This window comes from Dinoponera quadriceps, unplaced genomic scaffold (assembly GCF_001313825.1).
Source record: "Dinoponera quadriceps isolate SergipeBrazil2010 unplaced genomic scaffold, ASM131382v1 scaffold2159, whole genome shotgun sequence".
In the NCBI taxonomy this organism is placed as follows: Eukaryota; Metazoa; Arthropoda; class Insecta; order Hymenoptera; family Formicidae; genus Dinoponera; species Dinoponera quadriceps.
This window is the reverse complement of record NW_014556477.1, coordinates 430474-446210: the sequence shown is the minus strand read 5'-3', so window position 1 is coordinate 446210 and position 15737 is coordinate 430474. Positions and strand designations below refer to the sequence as shown.

At 45.9% G+C, this 15737-nt stretch overlaps 1 protein-coding gene across 4 annotated transcripts in view; it reads right to left on the bottom strand.

The window, feature by feature from the left end:
• Window positions 1-2040: 2040 nt before the first annotated feature.
• Window positions 2041-15737, bottom strand: part of LOC106747531 (homeobox protein cut) — a 133102-nt gene continuing 119405 nt past the window's right edge. Inside the window, exons 5-8 of one of the 4 annotated variants that reach the window (XM_014625138.1) lie at window positions 6828-7179; window positions 5832-6492; window positions 5462-5735; window positions 2041-5111 (exon numbers count right to left, since the gene is read on the bottom strand). In XM_014625138.1, the coding sequence (XP_014480624.1) occupies window positions 3427-5111; window positions 5462-5735; window positions 5832-6492; window positions 6828-7179 (2972 nt within the window). In that variant the 3' untranslated portion in view covers window positions 2041-3426. The remainder of the gene's footprint in view (window positions 5112-5461; window positions 5736-5831; window positions 6493-6827; window positions 7180-15737) is intronic. The other 3 variants (XM_014625140.1, XM_014625142.1, XM_014625139.1) reach the window with 3 other exon arrangements.

Sequence of the window (15737 nt, the reverse complement as noted above, 5' to 3'; positions counted from 1 at the left end):
GGGGGGGGGGGGGGGGGCTCAACACCTTTTGAATGTCTATCTACAGTTACCTTTTGTTGTAAAATATTCATTATTAGGTTTACGATATGATTTCCTCCCATTTCACCGTCGTCGATAACATTAACGCAATCCCGCTCGTACATCCGCACGCAATTACGCACTTTTATTTGTTACGTTATATTACATGTCTGCCGTACACCCTAGACGGTCGTCGATCTTCGTCCTCGACATAAAAGCTGTATCGTTTAAATAATTAAAGCTATCGGTTATCTATCGGCTATCCTGTATCTACAAAAAACTTATGCGTTACGCTGGTTTGCCGAATGAAAAGAACAGGGAAACAATTATATAATCGTGTGTATACATATAAAAAATCGCGTAAAACACGTCCATCCGTTGAGTGATCAGATACTTCGGCCGCGGGCGCGGCTAAAATACGATCGTCACCGACACGAGTCGTTATTCTCGTTTACGTCTGAGATAGATCTCGAAGCTCAAGCTCGTTTGACTCCCGGTGTCGGTGAGGATCGACTATTATCTATAGATTTGCATTTAGCCGCGAATACCGTGTCGGTTGCACGATCGTAAAATTAACGAGATTTATGAATTAAAACGACGAATTAGACTAATGCTCGATCGAAATAATTTAATTTGGTATTCGAAGATTTGAGATCGCACGTTTGTTCTCCGTCTTCCTTCCTGCCTCATCGTAATCCGATTTGCGTCCGAAGCTTTTCCTATCGAAGCTTTTCGATGTAAAATCCGTCATGGACGATCAACGAAGTATATGGATCCTCGTTGTAATCACACGTCCGTCTCACGATTATCCGTACCTTCGTCGATCGTCGGGCTACTCGGTGAGACTCGGATCACTCGTCGACAGACGAATCAGCGTCATTAAGATACGAGATGTAATCGCATGAATATAGCAATATATACATTCGATACTCCGGTATAGTCGACTTCTCCTGTTGTTGGGACGATTTATGAAAAACTTAAAAAAGAATCGGGGGGTGGGAAGTGGGGAGAGAAGAGTCAAGTGATCACTGGTCTCTCGTTTAGCAATGCCCTTCTAAAGCGATCGTCTGCATGAACTCTTCGCACCTCTGCCTCGCGCAATTCGTCTCATTCGTGTGTTTGTTCCTTCTTTCGTTTTTCTTTTTTTTCCTTTACTTTTAACTGCGGACTAGAATTTAATCAAAGATTAAAATTTATTCTGATAAATACTAGTTTGATTCGTAATAATTCGAGGACTGTCTCTTTCTCTCTCTTACGAAATTGATCTCACGTACGCACACACGCGTTCTTCCCATTCGCTCATCCTTTCGCTCTCTCACTGAATCTCGCTGAATCGCCTCGAAATATCTTCTGCACACATCTTCCTTCCCTTCTAGGCATCGATAATTTACGGCAAAGTCTCATAATTATGTGTTCTCTCTTCGCGCCGTTTATAAGAGCCCGAGCACTGCATTTTCACGGATCGCAACGAGCAGTTAGAGAATTGTGGGACTTAGATTTTCTTCTATTTCTTACCTCATCGTCTTTGTTGCTGATTATTATGCGCAAATTTATTCTGAAGATGTGCGATCGCTGGCTGCGACAAGTGAAAATTCAGCAGGCGCGACGTGTATCGCTGTTAGTCTGCGTGGGTATATTCGTACGTTCTAATAGATATAATTAAGTGTGGTAAGTAAGTAAATATACAAGACGCGTGTGTGTACGTGTATATGTATATGTAGTTCTTTGTGTTCGTACTCCGAGGTTTCTTCCCTCCTTTCTTTTGTACAGATATTTACAGACGCCAGAAATCGCATATCCGTCGACTTAGGCTTGCGCAAATCTCTCGTCTCGTTCAATGAAATAGGCGTGCCTCTTCGTCTTTCATTCGTACGCTCTTTCTCTCTATGCATCATCGTAATATAAGCTCTATCACATTGGCTTTACAAGCCACATTGTTATCGCGACAATTTTTCTAATAATAATAATAAAATAATAATGATTATACTCGTACAATGACAATGATAATAGTAATAATTAACATATAAGTCTAATAATACAATAATATTTGTAATCATCAAAAATATTCATCACCAATTTTTTTTTCTTTTAGCACAGCTAATAGTCTCGAACAAATAGAAAAAGGAAATTTAAATAATCGTCTCATGAAACGAATAGATTTACTTCTTTTTTGATATTTTACATTCTGCACGCCATATTAATGTAAAAATAGTAATCGATGACAGTGCGCTTGATAACTGAGAATATTTAATAATGGTAATTATATAATAATATTATATTAATAATAATAAAATAATAATAAAATAATCCGTAGTGATAATAGCAGTGATAATAATAACATTGGTAACGGTCTTAAGTGATCATTCTCCTCGCAGTTTTATAAATAGACGTAGCAAGAATAGTGTAGAGAAAAGAGAACAGGGAAAGGGAAACGTCGAGTTTTTAACCAAAAGAGATAAAGAAGTTCGAAACCGGGGAGAAAGAGAAGAGAAAGGGATAGATGGAGAGAGAGAGAGAGAGAGAGAGGGAGAAAGGGAGAAGGAGTATATAACATTAACAGCTTAATCACTATCGGGAATAGGGAGGCAAGTATAAACAATAACATGAATCACAATTATGTAATAATTATTAATCGGCCGTTTCGTCGCGCTTAATTTCGTTAAAAATTAATAATAATTCGATCTAACAATTGGTTACTGGGAGATTGCACTGTGGCGAACCCGGACCACCTCTGTTTTCCGCGCATTATCTAGTCCGTTCGTCTCCCACCTCTGGAATGATGCATCAATCATTCATCACCGAGGGGAAGTATACGAAAGCGAAAGCAGCCGGGGTTCTCTCGAATTTCGAACGAGTTGCAACGAGAGCCCGTCGTCGTCGTGGTCGTCGTCGTCATCGTCGTCCCGTAGCCGGCCCCGTTGTACTTCATAGTCTTCTAACAATACGATTTCGCCCTTGAATCGCGCGCACCGACACTTATCTCGTACCACTTGTCGCGTAGAAAACGTCACAAAGTGAGTTCTTTTGATTGAGCTCTGTTCAGTTTTGATCGTTTTGTTCTCCTACTAGCTCTCGTCGTCTCTCGACCTCTCCTTTCCTCCTCGGTGACTCCTTCCAAGAATTTCTTTAGACCCGTACATCGCGTTTGCCTCTCTATGATAATGCCCTCGTAGTAGGCAGGACTCGGCCCCACGTGTCCGAGTCCTATAACTGGTTTCCTCGTTTAAAACTTAACTAGACCGGTGATCCTCGCGGACCGCCTTTTTCTACAAAGCGTTGTTTTGGCATATTTCAACGACGTGACCCTGACGGGGACACGTCGGAGACTTCGCTCCAGTTTTGACTCTGTCCGAAGAAGAAGCACTGAGTTTGCGGATAACTCCATGGAATTTCACATTTCGAACTGTCCTAGTAATCCCACGTTTCTTCCGGCTCGTGCTTCACTACGTCCTTCGGACTTTCCTCCGTGGATTGTTGCGTCTGCTGCACCGACGGCGGTCTGGGCGACGTCGCTGGACTATTCTGACCGGACTTTGGACTTGGCAGCGGACTATCCCGGTCGGCTCCATTGTTGCCGGATACGGAAGAGACGTCGCTCTGGGCGTCTTCTTCGTATCTGTCCTGCACTGGAGTCGGTTCGACCCTTATGGTCTCCTCGGCCTCCCTCTTCACGCCGTAATCGTCCGTCTGCATCACGCAAACGCCGTTGATGATCACCTCGTCACCCGTTCTCGTTGGTTCTTGCCACTCGGGATTCACCCACTGCGGAGCTGCGGGTTTTCTCCTGTTGGACCTGACCGTGGTGGGTGCTGTCGGCGTTTCTGCGGGTTCCCTCTTTATACTACCGGCTGACCCGTCCGAATCTTCGCTACCTAAATTACTCATCGCGTCCTCGGCGTCCTCATCCTCAAACTCTTGATTAGGCTCCCTCTTGAGGGCGTTCATCGAGAGGTCGAGGCCGGAACATTGTTCCTTCAGAGCGTTACCTACCAAGGTCGCTAGATTGGGATTAAAGTACGGAGAGTAAGGCAAAGGTACATTCCCCAGACCCAGCCTCTCCTTCTGAATCTCCAGCAGTCTTTGGTTCAAGAGTAATCTGAATTGAACAGGGTCGAATGGTTGGCTGGGTTCTCGCGGCGATTGTGGCTCTGGCTGGCCATGCGGCGTCTGTTGCTTCAGTCGCATTCGATGATTGTGAAACCAGTTCGTTATCGTCCTCGAGGACAAGGCAAGTTCACCGGCGAGGAATTCAATGGTGGCCACGTTGGGATACGGATCAAGGGCGAAAGCAAGTCTCAGAGCTTCCTTCTGCTCCTCCGAGAAAAGCACGCGCTGCTTCTTCGCGGAGGCCGGTCCCGGGCCGGGTGAGGCCGCGTGATAAAATTCGGCGGTGTCGTTGCTCGAAGTATCGGAACTGTTATCGTGACCGGGGCCACTACTGCGTCGTCTTTTGTTCGCTTCTCGTCGTTCGTTCTTCAACGCCTGCAGCCGGTCGACGTTGTGCGCGTCTGACAGCCAAAGTTGCATTCTGATGAAAGGTTCTCGGCCCTTTATGCTGAGCATATGCCACGGTTTGGGTTTGCTCAACAGTTCACTGACCGAACCCTGCGACAGACCGAGAACCGCTTCACCGAAAATCTTCTGGCCGATGTTGTTCGCCAGCAATGCTTCCTTGATTTTTGTGGTGATCGTCTGCGTGTCGAGATCTTGCGTGAGGGCGGCCATCTCGTACACACTTGGTGAAATATGCGGATGAAGACCTCGAAGAGGCGACGGCGCCATTTGATGATGCGGCGAGTGCAGCGACATTTGTTGCTGCTGCTGTTGCTGCTTCTTCTGCAGTTCCTGCATACTGAGTTGAGTATGCGGATGATGGGGACCGGGCGGGGTCAACATCATTGGCGGTGGTGGCTGCGGATGTTGCGGATGCTGTGGACTCTGCTGAGGCGGTCCAAGCTGCATCTGATTTTCCTGTTGATGTTGTGCCGCTGCTTGCGCAGCTGCCTGTGCGGCGGCTTGCGCTTTCGCCGCGTTTTGAAGTTGTTCTTGGACAAGTTTCGTTGGTGGCATCGGTTTCATAGGCGTTCCACACGCTGTAACAACGAGGAATTCGGATAAGATAATTCAGCTGGTAGAACTGAAATTTGATAGTCCGAAAGCTCCTCTTCTACGGACGTCAAAATGCAATTTAATTTCTATCGTGTATATATATACACACACACACACACACGTATGTATGTGTGTGGAGATCGGTGCAACCCTCGCGATTCTCTCTATAATAAAATAAACAATCTGCTACTATATGTTGCAAAAGATGTCATGCTCGCTTGGAATGACTTTTTGTCGCAAGAAAGTATACATCATGATGACGTCGTGCTCGACGGGCATAACAGAGCTCCCGAACTACGTTAATATAATAAAGTAACAAAACATCTATATTGACCTGAGTTAAACTTACGAGGCAGGCCGCCGTAGCCGCCGGTCCTCATTAACTTCTCCGGAGCGATCTTGTACTGGCTGGCGACCAGTTTGTGTACCGCGTTGTCATCCTCCAGGAACATTTTCATTCGGATGAAGGGCTCGCGACCTTTCTGAGTCAACATGTGCCACGGTTTGGGACGCGCGAGAAGATCTGATACCGATCCCTGAGACAGACCCAATACCGACTCGCCGAATAGTCGTTGGGAGATCGAATACTGGGATAGCTGTTCCTTCACCTATACATTGCAAGCAGATAGTCGAAATTAGACTTGAACGCAAGTGATCAATTGTTTACGATTGGAATTCAATGTGCGCTTAACTAATTGTCTTACTCTCTTCACGATGTCTTCGGTATTAAGATTATTATACATGTCGAATTGTTGTTGCGTGATCGGCGGAAGCACAGCTTTGAGCGGCCTTTGGTTAGCCGAGTGGTGAGTTGGCGTGGACGGTTGACTTATCAGACTGTTGGTGATGGAAGCCATCCTCTGAAGAGGGCTGGCCGCCGCCGCACCGGAGAACTCCTCGTTAGGTGTCATCGCTGGGGGAAGTATGGAATTGCCCAGTGGCGAACTCGCGCTGGAACCACCGGGTGTCGATTGAGGACCCGTCGATTCCTGCTTCGGTCTCACCAAGGAGAAAGCACTCCCGGCGTGTCTCATCGCCTCCTCCATCTTTTCCTTCTCCTCTTCCGATACGCCGTTTATCATTTTATTACGCGGATCCACTTTGCCTAAGCTGAGGTCCTGAACACCGCCGCCGTTTGCGGCCAAGTGATGTTGCTGGAGAGCTTGTTGCTGAAGCGCCAGCAAGCCTGGAAGTCCTGGTAGGCCTGGCAGGCCGGTGATTCCGGAAGGATTCTGTCCTGGTGCGGCGTTCAATTTTTGAAGCTCACGGTGATAAGCATCCAATGCCATTCGAATGTCTTCTTGGGTGCGTTCGATACCTTGAAGACCGCCTTGGGCGCCACTGAAAAAATGCGGAAAGATCGCACTACGATCAATCGAAGTCGTGTGCTGTCCTCAATAATAATCAATCGCGGTGGTGTAACTTTACTTACATTTAATAAGATTTTTTAGATTGCAGCGACTGTACGGATTCGGTGTTAATTGAAACATGTGTGTAACAACGCTATTAGTACAAATCGAGCAGGCTTTTGTATCAGGACACCCGAGTATTTACCCGTAACTCAAATCTGCGAATGTTATTCGGGTACTCGGGCACCACTCGAAATAACCGAGTACCAGGTGCCAAAAATCTTAGGGCAACGCCCGGGTAATGAACTTGATGTAAACTTCAACAATCAAACCTCACAATCGTGACCTTACCTAGGAGGGAACTCTCGCGGACGAAGATCCTCCACTCTTCTACCCATCAGCTTAGCCAGTTCCTCCTGGTAGATTCTCACCACCTTCTCCTGGGGAATGTCGTCGTTTTCGTACTTCTTTAATCTCCTGTTTTGACTATCCAATCTGTCTTTGCTGAACGGACTCGGGCAACCGATCCTACTCGGACTCTTACTGTCCGCGTCGTTTGATACCTCGTGCTCACTTCTCATTTGCAAATGGCCCGACTCCGACAGTATATGAGCCAGTCTTTCGTCACTCATTTCTGGCGGACCACTATCCTGTGGTCCACGTGCGAATGCTGGCATTCCCTGCTCCTTGCCTGAAACATACTCTACGGGTGAGGCACAACTTGTGGTGTATTCTTACTCAGTTTGGTCTTAGGAATATAAACAAAAAAATATGCAAGAACAAACATAAATGTAAGAGACAAATGTGATTCTCGACGCGTCTTGTTTCGCGCCTATCGCAGCGACTTTTTAACTTCTCGCATTATTTTCCTCTCGTAGAAACGTCGAATCATTGCTGTATTCAAAGAGACGTTTAGCCTTCTGGTACCATGTTGAATCGCTGTACAATTTATTATTCATATATGAGCGATAATCTGACACGAATTTGGGAAAAATCTCAAATTCCGACTTTCGAGCGACATTCACTTTCTAGCGAAGAGGGTCTGGATGAGACAGTTTGCATAGAGAGAGAGAGAGAGGGAAAGAAAGAGAGGGAGAGAGAGAGAAAGTAGCGAAACATATTTGGAAGATGATACGCTCGTAAGCAATTAATACCATGCGCAATCGATAACTGCGGACTGAACCCGAAGGCGAAGTATACTCGACGACGATAATTAAAATATCCTCTCCTGGACCCTCTCTCTTGCGGTCTTTCCCCTGTACATCGGCAGGAGAGTAGTCCTCCTACGTGTTTCCCGTCTAATTGACCAATCAACTGCAAGATTCAGACGAACCAACCATCGATCATATCTTTGATTGCTCTCGCGCGAGCTTCACACGCGAATCCGCATGCGGGAATGACTCGGCGAAGAACCGTGGCGCGCCGTGAATTTCGATCACGAACGAAATAATCTCTCGACTCGTTTTATCCATCAAGATCTGACGTACCTTGCTTAGATACGCTCGTGGATTCTACTTCGTACATTTTCACGATTGCGAGATGGCACTTGCCGAAGGCGATCCGGAAGTCAATGCAACTGCATCTTATATCATTGCACGCGTAAGCGTGATTATTGTTGGTAGTGCAAGCGATCCCGTGTGCCGGATTAGCCGGAGAATAATGTCCCTCCTTCGTGGACTCCCCTCGTATCGGCACGTTCCCCGGGAAGTTTAACTTCCTTCCCGACGTAATCCGTACAAATCGCATTCTATCTAATTACGTTTTAATAACGCTGACAGATAATCGCGCCGAGCGAAGAAATGGACAAGTCCGCTGATTAAACCGACGTTTGCATTCAAACGTTCGCGTAATTGACGATCGAGCGGGTGGCTCGAGTGAGATCGGGAATGCAGAAGTAAGAACGACGAGGTATACGCACGCCTGCGATGGCGCATTGTCGCAACGTTTGAATTCCTGCCAACAAACTCGCACTTGTGCGATCCCGCTGTCTTCGCGTCCAGAGAGACACGCAGAACCGTTCTCTCCCGCAGATTTACGCGCATTCTGAATCGATCGCAATCAACGCTGTTGATGAAATATTTGTAAGACGGGACTGGATATCAAGGCTATCGACATGAAATCGTCCCCTTCTGGCACCTGCAATTAGGAACAAAATGCGTCGGGACGATCTCTCCCGCAGATAAGTGTCGTAAATTTGTATTTTATTGTCGCTCAGCTCGAGTGTCGCCATGTGACGGGATATTTTAGACACGTTGCGAACCGTCGACGGTGGGAGGATGAGTTACTTGCGCCACTGACATCTTCCTTTCCGCGGGTACTTGGACGGGATCACGTGGGAAACCTTGCCGAGCACATCGTGCGTGGAATCGTGTGCGTCGGTTGATTATATGTTCGAAAGCCGGCAATCTTCCCGCGGCTTTCTCATAGGAAATATAGAATAAGTAGCCGAGCAACGCAAATATTATCGGACGGACGCGATCACGGGCGATACACACAGTGTGGCACACGGGCGATGAACACAATCGCCCGCATGTCATTTATATCGGCAGACATTCTCATCGAGTTGCACAAAGAAGAGTATTGCTGTAAATTCATAGTTTCTCTCAATTAAGAAGCATTTTTCCACACACAGGTTTGCTCAATCGCGAGACAAGCCGCGTGCTATTTTTCAAGCGTTTGCCGCCTCGTCTTAGGCGTTCCGTGACAGGTACGCGTACTCGCGACCGTTTGCGAGCTCGCGATGAAATCTAATTTGGATGTGTTGAGTAAACTTTTCGGAGAATAACCGTGACTACGGAAGTGACATTTATATAACGGTTGCGGCGAAAAATGCAGCACGAGGATGCGCGTATCCTCCGTCGGAGCTGATCAAAGCTTTTCATCTCGCAGCTATTTCGATCGGCCGAATGTGATTCGCTCGTTTCCCACGGTACGGGAAATCTCGATGGTAGGATAAGTCGCTTGGAAAATGGCCCGGCTGCTTATGCAACGTCGCGACGCGTCGCGCATTGTTACGAGCTTTGCGCACTAAATCCATACTTTTCCTCGCCGTTGAGCGCTCGTTGCTGCCGGCACCTTCGTCTCACCTGCGGATGGTGAAACGTCACGGTCGGCGTGCGTCCTGATCGCGTCGCGGCATCAAAGACCGGTTACAGGGAATCGACGAAAGAGAGAACAATCGCGGCCGCTCGCACAATGGGCGACGACGAGAGAAGAAAATGTTCGCGTACGCGTACTCGTGCGTGTTTCGCCGGAAAGGAAACCCGTACCTCTCCGCGCCGGCAATTATATTCGCGCCGTAAAATTGTCCCGACGCATGCACGTGCACGCGACGCGAGGCGACCCGCTCACACACGGGCGCGCACGCGGCGCGATATAAGGGAGAAACGTCGACAATGGGGCCCCGATTACAAAATCTGGAACGATTTCGTGGGAGTTCCCCGGTGCCGGTGACTTAAGAAACTCGCCCGATTGTTGCGGGAGCGAGCGCGCGAGTTACGCGGTTGCGACGCTTCCGAACGCTACGCGTCGCGACTCGCAATCGCACGCGATTTGGGGAAAGTGCGCGCTCATACGTCGCGTGTGGTAACCGCGGCGCGCTGTCAGGACGAACCCGGCCAGTTTCCACATCCGAGCACTCATCCGCGGTACTCACATTTTTTCCAATTTTACCCGAGCATTTAGGCGCTGTCCGAAGCAGTAAGAAGTGAGCGAGATCACCCGGAACGAAAAATTACGAGTAATATTCGTCTAACACTTATTCACCGTCTATTATCCATTTTTATAACAGCTAACTTCGCCCTGGTAGAAATGTTTTCCCAGATAACCGTCCGGTTACTAGTCGAGTATTCACGTATTCTCATTAGTTCTAACAATACCGCGTAGAAGATGCGCAAGAGCTCGATAGAGTTTTATTAAACGGTCGAAGCAGTTTCCTCGGTAAAAATATGCGTAGCTTGCGGAAATACCTGTCCAGTTGTATATTGTCTATCTAGTACTAGTTGAATAGTTTTTTGTCCGTTTATTCTTCTGCGTTCATTCAATGATTTTCATTCAAATGGATTCAGATTTTGCGCATTAACTGCGGATTTGTGCATAACAACTGCAGGAAAAGCGTTACATCTTGATTAGAATTCCAAGTAGGTTTGATTCCTCTCTTATTAAACATAGGTTAATTTAACTGTCCAGTAACTGCTTAAAAAAAATGCATGAATTTTCTACCAGGATGTATCAGCTTATTTCGTTTTTCTTTTTATTGAAATTTATTTTTATAAAACACTATGTATATACACACGTACTCTAATCACGGTCTTTGAGTATCCAAGTCATTTTCACAATAATCGCGGGTACCCGGGAAATGTCTCAAATAGTCAGGTAATTAGGTAGAACCATGCACTGTGATATTAATAATATTAATGGCAATTAATCAATATTTACTGCATATAACGAAATTCCCGAAGTATGAAATGTGGGACGTCAAAATGCGACGTCGCACGGTTGTTTCTGTAAATATTCGGCCTGAAATATCAACTCCCACGGGAATCCGGGTGTTATCGGTGAGCATGATCGCGCACCTCCCCACCTCGTTCACCTCGTTGTTAAAGACGAGGACGCGTTTGAATGCGAAAACTCCGGGCAGCTCGTGCGCGTATAACGTACTCGCCGTGGCAAGGCGTCAAGATGTAGAGGGATACGAGCAGCGTGGAGAAAATCTGATAAAATCGGCACATAAGGCGAAGTGCTGGCTCTAATGAACGAAACTCGTTCGCGCGGAATACAGACGCGCGTGCTGCAGCTTTGCAGCTGTCTGTGTGCACCTGTGCGCACACCTGTATACGAGGCGTATTTTCCTCGCCGCCTTTGCGAGAGTGGAAGTACGTTGTTGCGTACGGTTCGTTTAATTGACGGTGAGATATGAGACGTTCGTAGCCGCGAGGCATCGTCGTCGGTTCCTTCTCTCCAGCATCCAGGCAATTAAAGAAGAATCGGGTGCGTTCGCGGCTAAGAACCATTCCTTCTCACGAATTAAACCAGCTCCGGCCTCAACAGAGACTATCAGTGGAATTCGAAATCGGCGTTATGTACAAGGTGCATCATAATGATAGTCTAAGGGTATATTATAACGCTCCTGGACCAAAACAGAGCAACTTTTCCCTCCTGTAAAAATTTGAATAACGCACCGTTCTTCAATTATCCAGTTATTTATCGAACGAGATTCGACTAATGAGAAACGGTCGTAGTGTACACGCTGAACCACCGGATGCCAAGACGGTCCAGCGTGTACTACGCTCCGACCGTCTCTCATTGGTCAATTTTCGCTCGATAAGACATTAAATAACTTTTCAGATGTTTATTCTGAGATATCTTGTATGTAAAATTTTCAATCTAATATAAACACTTTAAAGGTATGTGAGAGATAATAATTCTCTCAACTTGTAGTTATTAAAATTTTGTCATAGTACGATATTTTAATTTCTTTCTCTTTTTCCCTCTATATATAAAAAGAATGTATCATCATGTATATACAAAAAAAGAATACATAATACAGCAATTTACATAGATTTTGAAATGAAAGTTTCTTTTAAGATTATACGATTAAAAATTATCTCAATATTTATTCAATTTTGGAAACATTATTTCTCGACTCAATGGCAATTTTTCTGCAAAAATCTATAAATTGCCTAGTCAATCGGTAATCACTTTTTCAATAATCTTCTCAGTCGCGTAATTTTTGTTCAACACTCTTCTTTCATGCGTGTCTATGTGCGTGTGTAGCCTGCTTGATATAAAGACCGCCGCGAGTTTTGAAATCGCTCTGTCACACTTCGATAGTGTTATCTTCTTCGAATCAGGTCAACGTACGCAAATGAGATACTTTTATAGCCGCGGTTGTCAAGCGTACACTCTTCTCAGTTTAAGAAGCGCGTGCTATCGTTTTCTATGTATACTTTGTATTAGTTACTTGTAAGTGTCGCTCACGGATGGTGAAAAGAACAAAGAAAAAACATCTCCATAATCATGGCTCCTCCATAAAATACAATAATTATATCAGTTATAAAAGCGTAAACGTCCCGTCGTTCGCATGGAAATCGCAGTTATACGCAGTTATACGGCCCGTAACGTTCCTCGCCGCGGTTGCAAATCATCGTAACCACGATTTTCGTTGATGACGGTCGTCGCTCCGCGGAAAGTCCCCGATGAGAATCCGGCGGATCGCGCGCGCCCGCACTTTCGCGGCTTCGGGAACAAAATTCTGCAATAAACTGACTTGGAGCTAGACCAACTATGTTTATTACGGTAATCTCACCGCGCGTTGCTCTTTGTGCGCGCTTAGATCAATTGTGTTGTAACGTTCCGCGAGCAATAATAAACCGCCTGGACGTGCCGCGTTGAATAGTGGGCCAAGATCCAGATACGTTTGTCGTAGGATTAGCAGTTTCCACGAATGCGCGATTTTTGCGCCTGCTCCTAGGCGGCCGGCCGTGCGAGGGACGTTTGCGTAATTTATAAAGCGCGCCGTGATTTAGGCCACCGGAACCCGAGGAGCCTGGCGACGTTAACTGGATCCAAATCGTCTCACCTTGAACTACACGCGAGCGAATTCATTGTCAGCGTTTTACAGCGGCCACGCACGGGCGTAAATTTTCGCGAAAAATATCACGCTCGTATAAATAGGCGCGAAGGGTCGGGAAATATCGCGTTAATGATGTCTCGTAGGCTACAACCGATAGAACTCTCTCGCTCGTTGCGTGTGACGATTCTTGTAACGTGAAATTAACGTGACGAATACTGGGTAGTGTTCCCCGCGACGAGCAGCATCGCGCAGCGGAATGGAACGATCTCGATCCGAGATCAATGGTTCATTGTGATAATTTTCGCGGACGCGCCAGTGATAAATAAGGTGACCACAAAGTCGATTCATAAATCACAATAAAGCTTTCAACGACAGGTTGGTATTGCGCCGCCTGCGCCTGTCTATATAACAGCGCGATGAGTCGTTAGATCAGGTATTTAGCCAGACGCAAACTTATCTTAACCGACGCCGCCACCAAAGCCGGGCGGCGCCTTTCAAGCTATATAAAGCCACCGATTTTTGCCCATAAATCACATGCCTTGATTATAGAAGTTTCAAACATTGCTGTAAGTATATTTATGCTATTGAACCGCGACGGATTCTTCCCATTACAATCACAAGGAGCTCTCGCGCGCCATGATTCACACGAACAAACGGTGAATGATTAATTCGACAATTAAAGAACTCCCGGTGATGTTATACTTTCAAGACGAACAATAAATATCCGAGTAATTGTAGCCGCTTCCGAGCCTGAAAGGAAACTTGATTTACGACAGTAGCAGTTGTTAACAAATGCACACGAAGTAAGTGGCAGATACTTTGTATATTAGCGCGATATGTTTCAGTTGACTAATACACGAAAGTGCGCACAGATCGACTTGATGTCATCCTTTTCTCTAATGCGGGAGCTAATAAAATTCAATCAGATCAATCAGATGCATCTTATTCGGGCATGAGTGCTAAATCACAGTATTTCAGTTTAGAATTCTGAAACAGCGGCGGGAAAAATTGCGTTCGAAAGAGACGATTAACAGTGTCGGCATTTCTCCTCGCGTTTTCTTATCTTCGATGGCGTGCTTAAACATTTTCAACGACTGCATGTGCAGTTCCTGCAGTTCTGATTTATTGCCGTGCTCACGCCACGGGATGATACACGCACACACCCCTATAATTTTACGGTCGGTGCATTGAGAGATGTTACGACCCCCTAAGTTTTTGTCACCAGTTCCCTCCTGCCACCCCTCGTGCCGTCCTAACCCTTCATTTCGGTTGCTCTTCTGTCTCTCCCTCTCCTGCATACACTCCCTCCTATCCGCTGTAATGTTTCGTGATTGTTGTTACCAGAGGTCCGACGGAAACCGACAATCCATTGATGCAGGACGCGCCTCGTGACCCAACTGGATTTTATATACGTTTTATTTCATCACCGGACGTGAAGGGAAAATGATGGCATTGAGTCAACATCCTGTGCAATTGATATTAATATTTACAAAAAAACGGAAGGCGCGCACTGTACTGCCGTGATACCTGTGATATTATAATACGCGTCTCCGATTCGCTGCGATGGGAACGCGTGATAAAACGAAAGAATCGTAAAGAAAATTTCGCTACAATGTTTCACTTGTAACTATTGTTTCGTTTATTATTGAGGAAACGGCATGGATGTTCGAGTATTGTAACAATGTACACGTGTGTATGTTGATAAATGACAAAATCAGTTTCTGCAGAAATTAATAAAAAATGACAGGTCGATATTACCTGAATTCTATCTGCGATATTATTGATTTCGGATATTCGGCCATCTTCGTTATTTCGGGTTATTTCTAGTAGCATTCGCGAGTTCGAATACCCAGAAGCGCCTGGTTTCTGCTGACAGTACTGGTATTCACATCGATGCTAAGATAAAACCTAGCTCACTCGGCGTAATCTAGCAATTTCGCGACAATCAGAAAAGTGCAAATTGGTTACCGCAATAAGTACAGACCGGTGCGTTTAGGATTTCTATGTTCTTCGTCAAATCTCGCTTTCCTTTCTCCTCTCGTCCCCCCATCTCTATACACCGGAGCCCTTTATACATCTCACCCCTACCCAGCACTCATCCAGGGCTTCCTATTCCCAGGAGCTATTAGTCTAAACAATATGGCTGCCAAACGCAGCATACAATCGATAACGGGCAAGGTATGCCAACGAGCTGCGTAATTTAATTAAGACTATGGATGTTCAAGCTTGGATACAGCGTATGCGTTTTTGCATCAGATACCGAATAGAATGTGCGCCTTCGCTAACAGCACGACACGCTGATGCAGCCAAGTATTTTCTGTCACACAATTACAAATACATAAATCGTTCGCGAATAATTATTTTATTATCGTGTGTCGGTTAAAAAAGTTCGGTTGGATTTCCCAGACAAAATTGATTTGGTTGCATTCAACGGGAACGAGTTATTCGTCAACCAAGTAATCACCGTCGTTGTATGGTATACGACTCTTCGTCAACATTCTGGTATTTGTGTAGTTTTATCGCAGAAGGTGGTCGGGATAGATTTCTACCGATGATGTGCAGAATTCACCTGCTCTTTCCAACTCAGATATAGTGAAAGCTCACGATGTCACCAACGCATACTTATCTCCCTGATCTCATTTCATGTGTACAGAGGGATGCCATTCTGACACGAGCGTTCCTTTCCC